Source organism: Bemisia tabaci, chromosome 6 (genome assembly GCF_918797505.1).
Source record: "Bemisia tabaci chromosome 6, PGI_BMITA_v3".
In the NCBI taxonomy this organism is placed as follows: domain Eukaryota; kingdom Metazoa; phylum Arthropoda; class Insecta; order Hemiptera; family Aleyrodidae; genus Bemisia; species Bemisia tabaci.
Window position 1 is genome coordinate 2360566 of NC_092798.1, and position 17143 is coordinate 2377708.

Consider the following 17143-nt stretch of genomic DNA (forward strand, 5'->3'; position numbering starts at 1 on the left):
CGGGTTCGCGGGTTCGCGGGTTCGCGGGTTCGCGGGTCGAGCCCCCTTCACCCCCCTCGAGATCTCTCGACTTTTTACCGGGTTCTTTGCAGTGTTCGTCAAATGAGAGGCTCCAAGCCGGAGAGGCTTAATTGCATTGAAACGTGGCGAAATTTCACCGCATGGCTCGTTCTTTTATCTATTTTCTAACGGGAATGACGACTACGTGTCTCTTCTACATTTGACGGTAGAAAACCAAGGGGGAAAATTGGGAAATAAGGCTAAAATACATACTTTAAAGAAACTGAGACGAGATCCCGGCCACCACCATGTAGGGCTCGGGTTTTCCATTTTTTTTAAAAGTTTTTTTTTAAAATTTTTATTGTATTTTTGACTGAAAATGACTCAGTTTTGAGTCGAAACGTCTCGGTTGATTTGAATTGTGTATTTTAGCCGTGTTTTCCGTTTTCCCCCCTTTGTTTCCTTCTGCTGCCATCGCCTCGGGCTACTCTGTAAAAATTTCTTTCTAAATTTGACCGAGTTTATCAGAAACAAAACAACCCACATTCAATTGAAACCGGGAGAAAGAGGTTTGAGGTTTTATTCCCCCGTCAGACTCGATGTAAAAAATAAACTTTAATCCCTCTTTTCACAAACTAACTTTTTTTTCGACTTTGAGTTTTTGACCGGAGAAAATATACGACTCGAGGGACACAAAAACACCTTTACTCAATTTTTTGAAAATGTAGGTTGCTTCCTTTCTGATAAACTCGGTCCAGTTAGCAGTCCGTGCTAGAGAAGAACGACTCATGAGCCTTCAGCCGTTACTATATTTTCGCGGATAAAACACGAATTTTCTGGGAAAATTGTGCATTGTTTTCTCCAACTTTTTCAAAGACTCGCAATTTCATTCTCGAAGTCTTTATTCCGCGGACGGAAAACCTAACTCCACCCCTAGGTTGCGAAATTGATTCAAGCTATTCAGTTTTTTTACAAAAATGTACCCGAGCAATTTTTTTTAAAACGTTTCTGAATTTTTCATGAGATCAGTAGAAACATCAGCGAAATTTTCGATGAGAAATGCCCAAGATATTCTCACTAAAAAGCGATTTGCGCCAAACAATTTGGCAACATTTGAAATACAGTTACATTTTTTCGTGAGGAGAACGACGCGCGACGGGGAAATAATTGAAAATGAAACTTCAAAGAAGCGTTTAAAGATACAACGGAGAAAAAAAGTTTGAAAGAAGAGGAAGCATGAACAACAACGAAGGATGGATATACACGCCCAGGATCAACGAATGGGGGAACCGCAACCTCACAACTATGCTTAACCAATTAACGAAGCGCATACAGATGAAATTGAGCCATACGACTGGTTTTATGAAAGTTAACTTACCACTTCACAGTGCAAACTATAAAATGCTTCGATAAATCCAACCCCTGAGAACATCCCACGACCTACATCCCCATCCAAGCATAGTGCGTTATTGACATCCTCCTCAGACGTCCGAAGCAGTTAAAGGAAATCGCCCTCCCACCCCTCCCCCCTGGGAGGGGATCTTTACTGTTTCCATCCTTTTCTTGTTGCGTCTTTCCCCTTCTCTATCGACCGAATTTTCCACTTTATGTCAGAGAGAGCACGTGAATAATTAAAGGGGGACCCTCATCAACAAGTGACACCACTTCCACTGCTACCTGTTGATCGTCCAGAGCCGTGCGGATTTGCGGTATTGAAATTGGACGTATTTCTATCAAACGGAACTATGTGCATTAAGCCGTGAGCCCTGAGACCCATAAGAATACGTGCATAGCAGGGCTCACGTCATAATGCACATAGTTCTGTTTGACAGAAATGCGTCCAATTGAAACTTTATTGAATGGAAAAGGATACTTAATCGAGATAAATTCCGGAAGTGGCGGGGTGAGTTTGTTTCGATCTCGTGAGAGGAAAGATTTATGCCGCTGGTTTAATTTTTAGAAAAAAGATGAGTTCTTTAGGAAGTTATGAAAGGTATACTTTAACCGAATCAATGGCGGATGAAAACCGTGATCGATATTGAGAGCGTCATTTGATGTGATCAATGACTTTCGTTCGGCCAATATCCATAAGTAATTGGACCATAAAAACGTATGAGGAGCTTGAAGGACAAGGCGCAAAAGTGCAATATTGAAAATATTGAGATATTCATGAATTCATCAAAAACTGGTTTGAAATTAGGTATATTCCGTGGAAAATTCGCAAATAAAATCCAACTTTAAAGCATCAAAGAGTGAGTTTAAACCTCCTTTCCGCTATGAGGCTCCATGTAATTTTGAAACCTTAAACACGTACTTTCTTGAAATAGCAAGAACTGCATTTATGCGCCTTGTCCTCCGAACCCCTCTTATCACAATTGCCAGTTCATTGGGTGCTAAAAAGTTTTTGCATCGCCGCGCCGGGAATAGGTACACGGTACAGCTGCAATTTATAAATATCTACTGTGTCATCTTTATTTTCATTCCTGGTCCCATTTGATGCGTGTTTTGTTGATTTACACGTATTTCATGACATACGTGAGCGGAGATGAAAAAAAAGGAATAGAAAAGAACCCCTTTTACATCTACCATAACGGTGAATACGCCCTCTTTGAGCACCCGCAAACACCATGTTTCTAAAAATTTCGAGTTTTCTAGGACTGGAGGTGTGGCCTTGTCTGATTTTTAGAAATAAAGACTAGTGCGATTTCTTTTCAAATGCGTAGATACTGATATATGTTGAACAAAACATCGCAAATACTCTAGAACCGAGCGAACAGCACAACCCTGGAAAATGCAATTAACTCTCAAGGGGTTGCGAGAAGCGTCGCATTACCATCACGCGGGTGACGCAACTATTTTAACCTGAGAGTGTTGCGGGGTATCAGTTTCAAATGAAGGCGCTTTTTACTCGCGTAATATCTACGCTGAGACTCGCGCTGGAAAGAGCAAGCGGTCTGGAAGCGAATAAAAAATGACGATGAGCAGATATATAACATGCTGGTGCATATCCATGTTCAAAGTGCGAAACCACGTATCTCAGCTTGCGACATTGCAAACTTCCTGTCTTATTTCATTTTTTCCTGGGAAAACTTGTCAACGTAATTTCTTGAAAACTTCCTTGATTTTTCTTCTCTGTGAGCAAAATTTGGTATGAACATTTCAAACTATAAAATTGGTTTGTTCCTCTTCAAAAAAATAAAATAGGAGCGGAAATGTTGAAGCACCGCAATGGAGGTACGTGGTTTTGCACTGCTATCGATATACAATGGCGAGACTATAAATCCACTCGTCTGTCTCGATTTGCGATGTTGCAGTTTTTTTCTGTTCGGGGAGCTCATTGCTACGGCCTGAACAACGTTTTGTGAGGTTTTTCTGTGCTTTACTACTCTCGCAAAAACACAAAACAATATACTGCCATGCTAAGCAAAAACGCCGTATGAGCCTTCAGGCGTCGCCATATTTCCTTTAAAAACCAACAAATTTACTGGGAAAATTCTGAATATTTTTCTTCCAATTTTTCAAACAATTTTGTTCCCAATTTGGACCGCGTTAAACAGAAAGGGACCAAACGACCAAGCCACATCAGCTATTGCCAAATTTAATTGGACGAATTAATATTTTACATGAAAGCGGGTGGGCGGATTTTCGTGCAAATTTCAGTAAATTTTCTCCATAGTACGACGCAAATTCCCTTAAATTTCCAGAGGAATCGGCACAAACGTTCTCTCGTAAAAAATTGACTCGCCCGGTTAAATTTGGCAATAGCTGATGTGGCTTGGTTCCTTTCTGTTAATCGCGGTCCATTTGATCTAAAATATAGGAAAATTCCCCGGGAAAATACGAATAACTTTCTTCAAAAATGCATGTTTTACTCGGGGAAATTTGGAAACTCTCGGATGTTCATACGGCGTTCTCTCTTAGCATGGCAGTGTAGTAGTCAAGGGCCAAAGAACTGTAACTAGGTAAATACATTTTCACCGACTCGAGAAATTGAAGAAAAAACCATGCGACAGTTCCATTGGCTTCACAGTATTTTGTAAACCTAATAACCTGACCTGGCGTTAGACAATGGCGTAGACTGGGTAACCAAATCTTACATACATACCTAGATCCCTCAATCACTATAAGTATACCGGGAAAGCAAATTACTCAATTTTTCAAACATTTTCATTGACGTTTCTTTGGTTCTCGACCAAAGATGTGTTGGAAAGTTCCAATGGTCCAGTAAGGTGAGAAAAACCGATCTCGGGTCGGATATTTCGATAATCCGTTCTCAATGCAGTCATATCGAGCTATACGGCCGTGCTAAGGAAAAATACCTTATGAGCCTTCAGGCGTTGCCAAATTTCATTTAATAAAACACGAATTTCCTGATAAATTTATGAAAATTTTCCTTTCGATTTTTCAGATAATTTTGTACGCAGTTTCACCTTAAGTCCCTGAAACTTTCAAGGGAAAATATTAATTACTTTCCGCAAAAATAAACATGTTATTGCAGGAAACTTGGCAACTCTCGAATGTTCATACGGCGTTTTTCCTCAGCACGACAGTATAGTCTGCATGATCCTTACTGCCGCACAGTGGCACCAGCTAGCTACTGGAAAAGGTCGGACAAAATTTAAAATTTTGATGTCTGCTTTGTCACAAATTCAATTTCAAGGGGTGTTTCTAAAATTAAATGACACGGAAAACCCACGAAACCACTCTGAAACTTCTTTGATTTATATTTTCGAAAATATAAGCTTTCAAAGTTTCCAGATTTTGTCCGATTTTCCCAATTGACTCGGTCCATTCTGCCGTGCTAAGGAAAATCGCCGTATGAACCCTCTGCTGTTCCCAAATTTCCTTTGATTAAATACGAATGTAAAGGAAAACTTCTGAATATTTTCTGTTCAATTTTTCAAGGAATCATCTTCGTAATTAGATCTGTCATCTGAAAATTTCAAGAGAAAATACCTATTCATAACTTTCCTAAAAAATAAAAATTTTATTGAAGGAAATTTGGCAACTCTCAAATGTACATACGGCGTTTTCCTTAGTACGCCAGCACTGTGCGCCGTGCTGAGGAAGAACGCCGTAAGAGTAGGTATCCGACACAGTCCCCGGGTAAAACATGTATTTTTGAGGAAAGTTATGAGTACCAGGGCCGGATTTTCCTACTTGCCACCCATGGGCCGCCCCCTTCTCATTCGTTTTGAAACATCAATAAAAACCATCAAGTGAACGTGCCATCGGGGGAGGGGTGCATAAGACGCGTTTACTCGCGTTGAACACATTTTTTGAGAAAGCCCTGTCAACACCACTAGCAAAAGGTCACGGAACTTTGCGCGAAAGTCAAGTTTCGTAAACCTATCTCTAATGGACAATGAGGCCTTCCATTCATAAGAAATGAACGAAAAAATTATGAAAGAACGAACACAAAATTTGGTTGAATGATTTTAACTTCCGCCATCGCGCCGCGCCGACCGCACCGTGTTTGGCGCAATGCGTGAAGTATTCGCGCAGTCTTGTAGGCGCTAGCGTTTTACGCTGACCGCACTGTGTTTGGCGCAATGCGTCAGGTATTCATGCATTCTTGTAGGCGCTATCCGTTTCGCGCTGACCACAATAACCGCACTGTGTTTGGTGCAATGCGCGAAGTATTCGTGCAGTCTTGTAGGCGCTAATATGTGTTACATGCCGATTGCCGCGCCGAGGGCTTCTCCTTTTCATCTCAAGTCCTCGACATCATTTCTCTTTAAGTCGCGCCGTTCCAGGCCAAATTGTGTGTTTGGTTTCTCTCTTAACTCGACTAATTTAAGGTGCTGTCTCTTGTGACACTGAACGACGACAAAATTAGAAATTACTATACTCTCAGGAAATGAGAGATTTTGTGGCCTTTTCTCGTTTGTAATTTTTTTTTTCTAAATTCGATTTTTTTTTATACCTACATTTAAAAAAATTGCAAAATTTGCCGCCATGGGCCGCGGCCCATCTGGCTACCCCCTTAATCCGGCCCTGATTAGTACCTACCTGTTCTGCCATGAAATTCTCAGATATTTTAGATTAAATTGCGAGCGAAAGTGTCTAAAAAATGGAGGAATGATACTGACAAATTTCCCAATAAATTAGTGGGTATTTTTTCAAAGAAAATTTGGCGACGCCTGAAGGTTCATACGGCGTTCTCTTTCTGTACGGCAGAATACCGCAACAAAGTAAGCGTTTGAAATGGATCGTTTCCAAAAGCGCCGAATAACTTCATCTGAATATTTATTATGCAGTAATTTTATAATGCTTTCAAACTTCAAAGAGTCAATGTTAGGAATTCCTGAGAGTTCTTCGCGCCAAATGATGCAAAATAAACTCTAATTGTTGTTGATAGGTTGTCTCATTTTTCTCAACCAGAATGAGGATCTTTTTACCTTACTCCATCTCATACGGCGCGATCCAAAAGCCGCGCACGATTCCTAGAGCCCCTAATTTTTGCCTCTTTTCCATGGTGGTCCCTTTAAAATTTTGGAGTTCCCAGAAGACATTTTTTAGACCTAGAAGTACTCAAAACTTTCAAGTCCCTATCTAAATTTAAGTTACAAGGGTACTGCTTAGTGCGCGGTACTTTTGGACCACCCTGCATGACAGGAGCAGAACTTTCGTGACACCGTGACGGAAAAAAGTTCATAGTTTCTTTGTCAATATATATGTGCAATGGACATAATATTATTTAATATCGTTACATCGTTAATAACGTCAATATCGTTCAGGATGGACAAAGAACTGCGTCAATGTTTTACAATAAATCTATCAATGGGCGAAACTTATTAGTGTAAAAGGAATGCTCTCCTCGAAGCTTCCAATGGTATGCCAAGAACTTCAAATTGAAAGTAAACCCTCAGCCATCTTGAGTTTTTGACATTTGTTGGATTATTCTTCAGAGAAATCAATAATTTAAATAAAATGGATTCCTTTCAAAAGAAGTGAACAAGCTTGATTAAAGTGTTTTCAAAACCATGAAGATTTTCTATTTTCTTTCTTGGGCGTTTCTTTAAGTGTACTGTTAGTGCAATTTATTTTATTTGTCTATTTCTTTGGTCCATTTTATTTTTCAGAGGGTAATAAGAGGACTTGGATTTAAAAAAAATAAATAAATAGATAAATAAATAAGTAAAACAAAACAGGAGAGGTGAATCATGGTCAAAACAAATCGTGATGTAGTTATTTATTTAATTAATTAATAAAATATAATGTACAAAAATATAAAAACTGACTGGTTATTATTACAACATTTTACAAAATTCAACTTTCGATAATAACTACCTATACAGCATTCAGCCAAATTATTATCATTCATTCATTCTTTGATTTAGTGATAATTTTTTTTAAAAAAATGTATGCTTTATACCCTATGATTCCCTATTTATCTAGTTTGTTCTTTTTCTATGAGCAATGCAGCTAAATGCAGAGGGAAGTATTACAATTAGATTTGACTGTTAGAATGATGAGAAAACGATTCATTTAAAAATAAAAACAATGATCGACCAGAAAAACATCTTGGGAGATAAAAATAAAAACACTTCCAAATTTGAGAATGAGTAAAACTAAAAAAAAAAAGAGATTACAAAAACAAGAAACGATCAAAATATGAGTCAAAAAGGCTTGAAAGCCAAGAGGTGCGTTGACACAATCTGTGATATTCTGCTAATAAATGCAATCAAATGGAGGGAAAAATTGTATAAAAGATTTGTGAATTTATAATATCAATATGATTGATAAGGCAGAAAAATTGACTTTCCTATGATTGAAGGAGTTCAAATATGTTTTGAAATTTTGAACTATTGAACTGAAAGTCCCCTCCTGGTAAAAAATAAACCTAAGACAGTTTGATTATTAGATTTTCAAATTTTGCAAGTTTGACTATGATTCATGCACTTTTGATAGGAAAGTGTGAATATTATGACATTTACACAAAAAAAAAAAAAAAAAAAAAAAAAAAAAAAAAAAAAAAAAAAAAAAAAAAAACATAAACACTTGAAAAGGAAAAGAAAGGAAGAAACACCCCCGGAAAAGGATCAAAGAGCAAATTACAAGTGGAGAACAATTAAGGATGAGGTTCCAATATAAGACAGAAAAAAAGTCACAATTGAATTAGCAAGAGTTGCTCGCTGTGTAAATCTAACTTAATTCACATAGCATAAGGACACCCTGAGACCAGAACCATTGTATTTTGTAAACAGTTCTTTGTACATCACCTACGGAATCTCAAGTATTAATGCAGATATGTATATTAACAAAAATGGAGGGCGTAAGAAATTTGACATGAAAAAACAAAGTAATTTGAAAACTGCCTTTAAAACTAATGGAATTAAAATTTTCACCGCAGGTACTTGAGAGGCTGAATTGAGAATTTTATTTTTGAAATCAGACTTAGAATTTGCAAATCTAAAAGGGCATGGTGTAGATTTAATTAAAATCATTCATAATTTTTTTTCTTTCTTTTCCCTACTATTTTATCATAATTAAAAGGCATAATTATATCTCTCAATTTAATTCGATTACCTCTGACACATAAAAAGAACCAATTCTAGTGTTCCTGTGCTTTCCAAAAATAGTATAAATTAAAATCACTGACTGTTCCTGGATTCAAAAGTAACTCAATAGAATCTTGCCTGTAACTTCGAAACAGACAGATAGATTTAGGTGCTGCGACACTTAGGAAACAAATCAATGTAATAGAGAATTTTCATAGTCTTTTGGGCTAATTTAAGTCAAATTTTATAAATTTTTGGTCTTCAGAATGCTTATGGCAACATTAATATTGCAGGTATTCAACAGAATTTTGGTAATAATTTCAGAAAGTCTGATTTCGTTGAACAAAGAGCAGACTTAGTACTGGATAAATCCATTAATTGATTTTAGAATACCTCAGTAATGGAAATGCAGGAAAAAGAACTAAGACTTAAAAGGCAACTGGAGAGAGATGTTTCTTCATTTACACCCTTGACTTCCTAATCCTTCCTGGAGAAGAAGCAATTAATAATTTACATGATTTTCTGCTCAGCAGTATTAACTCAGATCAACAAGCCTGTAACAAAAAAAAAAAGAGTAAAAATAAATAAATTTAATTAATTATAAGAATATGGTCATTATTGATGGATCGACAGAACAATTTTTTTTTCTTAAGACCCAGATACACCTGCAAGTTACAAGCACTTGTTGAAAGTGAAACACCGAGAGTCAAAGAGGATTTCCATAACTCGGCGTCAAGCGATCGAAATCCTGGTTTCCTATTGGTGTTTCACTTTCAACAAGCGCTTGTAAATTACAGGAGTATCTACTGCTTAAGTTCAAAATAATAGAGCCAGGACTATCACAGAATTTAAAAAATAAAATCCCTGACACAAGTTGGTAAAATTCGCTGAAGCTGAATGTACGCCAAATTGTTCAGAAGACATAGTTTGAAATAAATTTCCAATAAAATTTGTTATGCCAAATGTCAAACCCATTCTAAAAAGCAAATAAAGGTGATTTGAAAATTCTTCCCTGACCCTCTTGTCATTTTCTCAGTAATTTCCAGGTTTTCCTTGACTTTTTAAAATTCTCTGATATTTTCCTGGTTTTTCTCTGGTTTTCCTGGTATTCCTTGACTGTGGCAACTCAGTTAAAATAAGAAATGCTGTACTTGATTTTTCAAACTCCACCCTCTTGTAGGGCTCTTTTCGACCCCTCCCTCCCCTCAGAGCGTTACATAGGTATTTCATGAATGGCTCCTAAGCCTACTTTCGGACGTATCTATCAATCTACAAAACCCTCCTTTCCTTTCAAGAAAACATAAAAAAAAAAAATTTCCATCGGCAAATAACATTAACAATACACTAAGTGCTATTCCATACTTTCTGGTGCTACCAAAGCACTTTGCCCATCTTGCATCTTCGCAGCCTAGTGATGGCGATTCTTGGATCAATCTTCCAAAAGATCGATTCTCTGGGACCAAAAATCAATAAGATCGAATCAATTCTTTCACGCTGATCTTTCGCATGGATGGATTCATTTCACCTGGAATCGCATCAAAAGAATCGGTCTCTAATATTCCTGACTTTCGCATTTCTTTTCTCCCAGAACTAAATAACCTGATTGAAAATGAGGAAGATTGTATACAAACATATTTCCTGAGAGCTCATTGCACATGATCCTGCTCAATTTCCTTCCTTTGCGTCCCGATCTTCTACAATTATTTTCAGCTCTTTTGGCCTATACAGGAAAGACCGTCTCAAATTGGATCAGGAAGATCGGATCGGAAGGATCAGAACGTCATATCACAATTCCATGGAAGAAAAATAAAAATACTGGTTACGATTACGAAACTGAAAAATCGGCAGAAGCTCCTTCAAGTAAAACCTTATTGATTTAAAAAAAAAAACAACAAAAATGTGACATCCACTATTTTTACTGAAAACACTTTTTTATCCATGAAACAATGTCTTCAGTAAGGGTAAGGCTGGTGAAACGACTGAAATGAACCAAAAGTATGTCAATGCTGAGTCATTTAATCAAATTGAACAAAAAACTAAACCGTTTGTAAATTCTACATCAAAAATAAGGAACCAATTATAAAATCAGTTAAAAACTCATCAATTCTGGCAAAACGGTCCTGATACGTATCATTTGAGTGTCAGCTGCAGCCTGCGGCTGGTGCACGGGCAGTTATCACAAGTGCATTAGAATCTCTGCAATGCCCTGCCACACCAGCCTGGGAGAACACTGAGAACAGTGGATTCTCATATCCGCTGTTTTTACAAATAACATGGTTTTCAGTTCATACCTTGCCAAAAAATTACGCTGGAAGTCTGAAACTTTGCACAAGCATTCTTAAGGGCTCCAGAATTCGAAAAAAGCATTTGCCCTAAAAATGGTGGATGGCGACCGCAATTGTTACATATATGTACTCATATATTACTGGCTGATTTTGAAATTTCCGATCGGCAGGAAAGATTGGATCGTTGAATCAATCTTTTGAACGATCGATTCTTTGGACCCGATCTTTGAATCAGATCGATTCTCCCTAGCCATTTCAGATCGATCTTGGAGAATCGATTCTCAGTCCAAGAATCGCCATCACTATCACAGCCTACAACTGCTACAAATTGTTGGACCACAAAGAGTCTGTGACCCTGGGTAAGTATGAAGAAAGATAATACTAACCTTAACAGTGGTAGTGGAGGATGGCTCATACCCTCCTTTTGATTTCATTTGATTTTCGATGACTTTGTAGACACCAGAGTTTCCGACGTCCATTGATCCTATATGGCCAGTATGCTGAAAATTGGTTGGAGCTCCAATCATTGATCGGTCTATCCGCACTCTTCCTCTTTGCCTCTTTTGATGCCTTGACCTCTGAAACCCCAAAGCAAAAGATTTTACAAAAATCACAAAACATCATTATTTTTAGGTACTTACTTGCAAGAACACAGAGTTAAATGCTAAAGCTGTAGAAATTGTAACAAGAAGTTAAATTTACAGTAATTCAAGCTCAAAACCCAATAATTCATAGAATGCTTCCATTAGCGTGGCCTGCTTTGCGATATATCAATTGTTATGCCATTTAAACCTATGGAAAAGGATCGATTAACAGGGTGTTCGCAGCAAACACCTTAACAATCTATTCTTTACCATAGGTTTAAATGGCATAACAATCGATAAATCGCAATTCACGCCACGCCACTGAATGCTTCTGTTGCACGCATCAGGTATGGTTAACCAAGAGGAAAGTGCGTAGGTAAAGCGGACAAAAATCATATTAAATTAATCAGAAATGTCTGAAATGCACCGCAACACACATAATCTGCGGAGTACATATAAATGTTTTCAAAGGCATTTTTTTACGTGCATTTTTTTGCTTGGTTGTCAACAAACACTTTGCCCAGATAGAGAAGTAGCAAAATCAAACCTACTCAAACAAACTTCTTGCTAACTGTTACCAACAAACTTTCCTCACAAATGATTTCTATCATTTCAAGACGTTTTCTTTTGATTATTCAAAATGCAAAATGACAAGATAAAGTGCTTTAAATAGATTAAAATCACACAAGAGGAAGGTGGAGAACAGTTTGCTAGACCGTTTATCTAGAGCTTGCATCAGATAATTTAACACTTGTTCGATTAAGACTGTAACTTGCAATAGACTGTTTTAAGTGACTGCATCGCCTTAAAACTGAACAACTTACAATAAGTTGAGCACTAAACCTGAATTTAGCGGTTTATATGATTTTGTCTTTCACAGAAATTAATGATTATTAATTTTTGAAAACTATACTTTTAATAGTTCGTTAACCTCGTCAACTCAAAGCAAGTATAGCGGGCTGATTATTGAAGGTTTAACGCAATCTGATAAGACATTGAAATACGATATATTGCATGGGTAAGATAGGGATATCGATGGCAAAAGTCCGCAATCACATATCTCGTTTGCTGTGTCTGAAAATCACCGCCTCTATGTTATTAATTTAAAGGAGAACAAACTAGCATCATTCCTTGAAGTTTTTGCAGAATTTTCTTTGCATGGAGAAGGATGGTCATGGCAGTTTTAAAGAATTGCCGTTGAGTAGGCTGTTTTCCGTTTAAAAATTAAAGTATGACAGGAAGTCTGCGACGTTGCAAACCGAGTTATGTGATTGCTGACATAAACCGTTGATATGTCTTGTCTTATCGTGCCGACATAGTTTCCATAAGTAATTGAGCCACAGAAGAGCAAGATTACAACAAATCTAACTAACTTACCTGCTGGGTTTCTTGAATACAGCATGAGAACCACTGTAGCCACACTTCTCCTGCCGCCATATTGTTTGAGTGGCTCGAACTAGGCATTTGTCAACACTACAACTTTAGTTTTGCATCAGCAGTCACACATATGTCATTGACAGTCAACTGAAACAAAAAAGTAAATTAAAGTCAATAGGGTGCATCCAGGACCCAGATTAGGGCAACTTTCTCCTTCTTCATCATGACCTTTGACCTGTTGAGGGGTGACAGACTATGCACCAGATAATTGCTGGTAAATTTCTGTTCCTTGAGGATGAACTGAATTGCTACAAAATCTTGTAGAAGGATAAAATAATAAGCTTTTTACTTAAATATATACCTACTTATATCACACAATAGCCGTCTACTCCTAAAACTCTAGATTGAATACACAATTCCAAAATGGAAAACCAATAGGTGATCAATGATTAATGAAAGATAGAGCTTCCACAGCGTGTGTTAGGACAAACATCAAAATATTGTTTATGTCACCACTAATTAGTGATCCCATCTGGCTGCATATATAAACCTGCTAAGAGGTGCTAATTCAGAGCTAATTAGAGATTGACGTTCGTCTCAACACATGATGCGAGAGCTCTGGACATGGTTACGATGAGCAAATTCTACTGAGAGAAACAGATGATACAATCGGTAAACCTATCGTTCATGATAGAAATAAATTACAAGATCATCTGCAAATTAAGTTCCTGAGAAAAGTGTGGCAGAGAAATTTAAAAGTCCTTCAGCTATTGAGAGCCCTACATTAGACTGGGTATCTTGCTCAGCGTTGAGATGGGACAGTTTACTGCTTTCAGTCAAATATATAAGCAGGGATAGGTTGCTGCATGCTTTAGAGAAACTTGAGAGATTATTATTTGAGCAGGTTTTGGAGTGGTTTACTGCCAATCATGATGCCATCTTTCCAAAGGACCAAAATAAGAATTCCAAGGATACTGCTTGACATTGATAGAAAGTCGGCCACTTGCGGTGTGATAAGTAATCACGAAACAAGAAAAGTTACAGGAATCAATAATTACACCTAAAAAGGACAAGAGCAGGAAAAAAGTGGAATAATGTGTCCAAGATTGGCATGTAAAACAGCTTTGTGAATACTCAAAGCGGAACACCTTGCACCTAATCCGTTTCAATGCCATCAGTTCAAACCAAAATTGGTTGACCCAAAGGCAAGCAACCAATAAAGAGGTTGAAAAAAACTTTTGAATTATTAAAAAGTGGGTTCTGGGCAACTTACCTCAGTCTTTGTATGAACTTTGGTCAGTGAAAGTAAATACAGGAATGCTTGTTCAGAAATGCTAGGTCCTTGTCCTGATAGGTTAGAAAAAGTTGGCGAGTGACTATTATCACGAGGGGAAAGCATACACGGGATACGAAATGGCACAAAAGAGTTTTGACTATCACAAATTGCTAAGAAATAAACAATCGGGAATATCGTGCAGATTCATAACTAGAAAAGAGAATTTCAAATAAGGCACTTGGAGAAAAATTCAGCATACTTCTGGTCGGTGACTCAAATCAAAACAATGCGCAGAACATCAACGAACAGCCTCGACTTCGAGATCCACCAAACCAACGTCATCTGCCAATCAAAAAGGAGCAGTTCGTCCCGCGAAAATTCAAATATGACATGCAGTGGCACGGCATGGAGTGCTTCCTCACATTATAATCATTGATTATAATTCAATGAAAAAACAATTGGATTATTTAAGGCCGTGGCACTAAAACCGAACTGATAAAATTTTAAACTATTCTGAAATTTTTTAACATTTTTTTAGTGCAGTAAAATCCGGGTATTCGCGGTCTTCTGAAACATGCTTATATTTTGTTTTCATGGATCATAAAAAGTCATACTCAAAAAGTAAAAATTCTAAGGGAAATCCGTGAATATTTTTCCTCCAATTTTTTAGAAAATTTTAATCATAATCAGATCTAAATTATCTGAAAATTTCAAGAGAAATTATTTATAACTCTCTTTAAAAATAAACATTTTATTGGAGGAAATTTGGCATAACCCTCGAATTTTCATACGGCGTACAGTGGATCGAATCAATAGGAGAGGTCGGACAAAATTTGGAAACTTTGAAAGCTCATAACTTCGTTCATACAAAACTTTGAGATTTTAAAAGTGGTTCCATTTGTTTTCTCGTAAAATTTACTTCTGGAGGCACCCCTCAAAGTTTAAAATCTGACGGAATAAACATCAAATTTTGCAGTTTTAGGCAAAAATTTCATGTCCGACCTCTCCGATTGACTCGATTCCCTGAGCGGCGTTTTTCCTTAACCGCAGTATTATTCATGGTACCTCTGGTCCCGCAATCACCGCCAATAACCCGGGTTCGGAGGGGAGAGGGGAGTCACGAACAATCAGTTTCACTTTCTTTTTCTTCTTTTTAAATGAATTAGGTTCATGAACCAATAATTGTCAGTGTTAGTAGAGTCCCTTTATACCCAGAGTTAAGACAACTCACTTTTGGTTGGGCCAGGGTTGGGCTGAAAGTGGCCTAAAAAAAAATCCAATTCTGATTGGTTCTCGCTCATGGAGGCCGAAACGAGTGCACCAAGATGGCGGTACCTCGAATGTGAACAAGAATAATGAAAATATTACCTAATTGTGGTTTATCAAGAGTAAATTGTTATTGCCATCGGTCCAAAATGAAAATAGATTAAGAAATTATTCACAAACCAATCTCATTTTCTTTTTAATTGATCAATTTGTTGATGTTGTTGTTTTTGTGTGACAGACATCGCAGGATTCCTGATCCTTATCCCTCAATATCGTTCGTTTGGGTGCACTCATTTCGGCCTCCATGGCCAGCCAAGGCCGGCTGCCAGTCAGCTGATAATCGAGTTGTCTTAACTCTGGGTATAAAGGGACTCTAAGTGTTAGTAGCGATTTTACTAGTATCTATGCACTTATTTAAAATCCGCTCTCCAATGCTACATTCCTGAAAGCGTGACGTAGCATTATAAAGCATAGCAGAATCTACCGTGCTAGACAATTAAAATGTAGATAATGTCAGTCTCACGGTTTTCTTATCTGAGACCTCTTCTGCAGTCTCCCCCCGGACCCCGTGCCGCTACACCACTTCCCCCGCTACCATTTCCACTACCCCTTCCATCACGTAATATTGACGTAAATACCTACATAATCAATGATAATTGTGTCTTAAATTAATCTTTGGGTATTGTTTAGCTTTGATTGCTAAAGTGGATGGACAACTTAGATCTATATCACATGTGAAACTCCCAAACTACGCGTATCTCGTTTTGCGACGTTGCAGACTTCCTGTCATACTTTATATTTTAGATGGGAAACTACTCAAAGTCAATTCTTGAAAACTTCAGTGATTTTTCTCTTCCGTGCGAAGCAAATTCTGAAAAAAATTTTCGAAATGATGAAGGCTTGTTAGATCCTGTAAAAAATAAAATAGGAGCGGAGATTTTTAAACACCGCGAACGAGTTAGCGTGGTTTTGGGAGATTCACCTTCGATATGTCACGCGAATAGTACAGAGATGGCCAAATTGCGAAACCACGTATCTCAATCGCGGTGTTTAAAAATGTATCCTCCTGTTTTATGTTGTTTTAGCACCTAGGATGTCAAATATGTGTCTGGTGATCCTGAGATGCTGCCTTAATTGCTCACACAGTTGTATATTGCGGATGTAAAGTTAACTGCGAGGGCAGTAGGTAAAGGCAGCATCTTGGGATCACCAGACACCTTTTTGACATCCCACGTGCTAAAATAACATATTATTTTTTTCAATGAATATTTGACAAATTCGGGAAAAATCGAACTATTTTTCAAGAGGGAACCAAAAGCAATAGCATTGCAATGCCAAATGCAATGCTGTCTTCCATGGTTTGAAATATACACGATTTTATACATAAAATTTAGCTTAAAAATACTCTTTACGTAAAAAAATTAGCTTGTTTCCTAGACGAAGGGACGTAACTCCATTCCAATGTTGCAAAATTGACTCAAAAAGATGGAATTTATTTACAAGAACATAACTATGCTATATTTGTCCAAAATTTTACTATTAATAGCTAGTACGATCAGGAGCAAAATAGTAAAATTTTTAATCAGAGACGCCTAATAGTTTTGTAGTTACAAACAAAACTGAATTTGGAAATTTTGCGGTGTTGAAATTGAATTACGTTGTTTCGAATGGAAAACGACGATATTTGCCTTTTCTCCCATTCATATAATACATACTCATTATACGTTTCGCCAATTTTGTTTGGATTCCAACGAGATAGTAGGTATTATTTATCTGTCTACGAGTGAAGATGCCCAGTTGCGGCCTTGAACTTGATGGAGCGGATATACTATTGATGTTTTGCTCAAATTT

General features: G+C 37.4%; 1 protein-coding gene across 1 annotated transcript; it reads right to left on the minus strand.

The window, feature by feature from the left end:
- Positions 1-7180: 7180 nt before the first annotated feature.
- On the minus strand, positions 7181-14327 carry Spec2 (CDC42 small effector protein Spec2). Its single transcript, XM_019046718.2, has 4 exons — positions 14024-14327; positions 12751-12897; positions 11176-11367; positions 7181-9058 (listed from the first exon to the last, which is right to left on the minus strand). Exons 2-4 carry the CDS (start codon positions 12835-12837, stop codon positions 9050-9052), a joined length of 288 nt encoding a protein of 95 aa, XP_018902263.1. The 5' UTR covers positions 12838-12897; positions 14024-14327; the 3' UTR covers positions 7181-9049.
- Positions 14328-17143: the final 2816 nt, after the last annotated feature.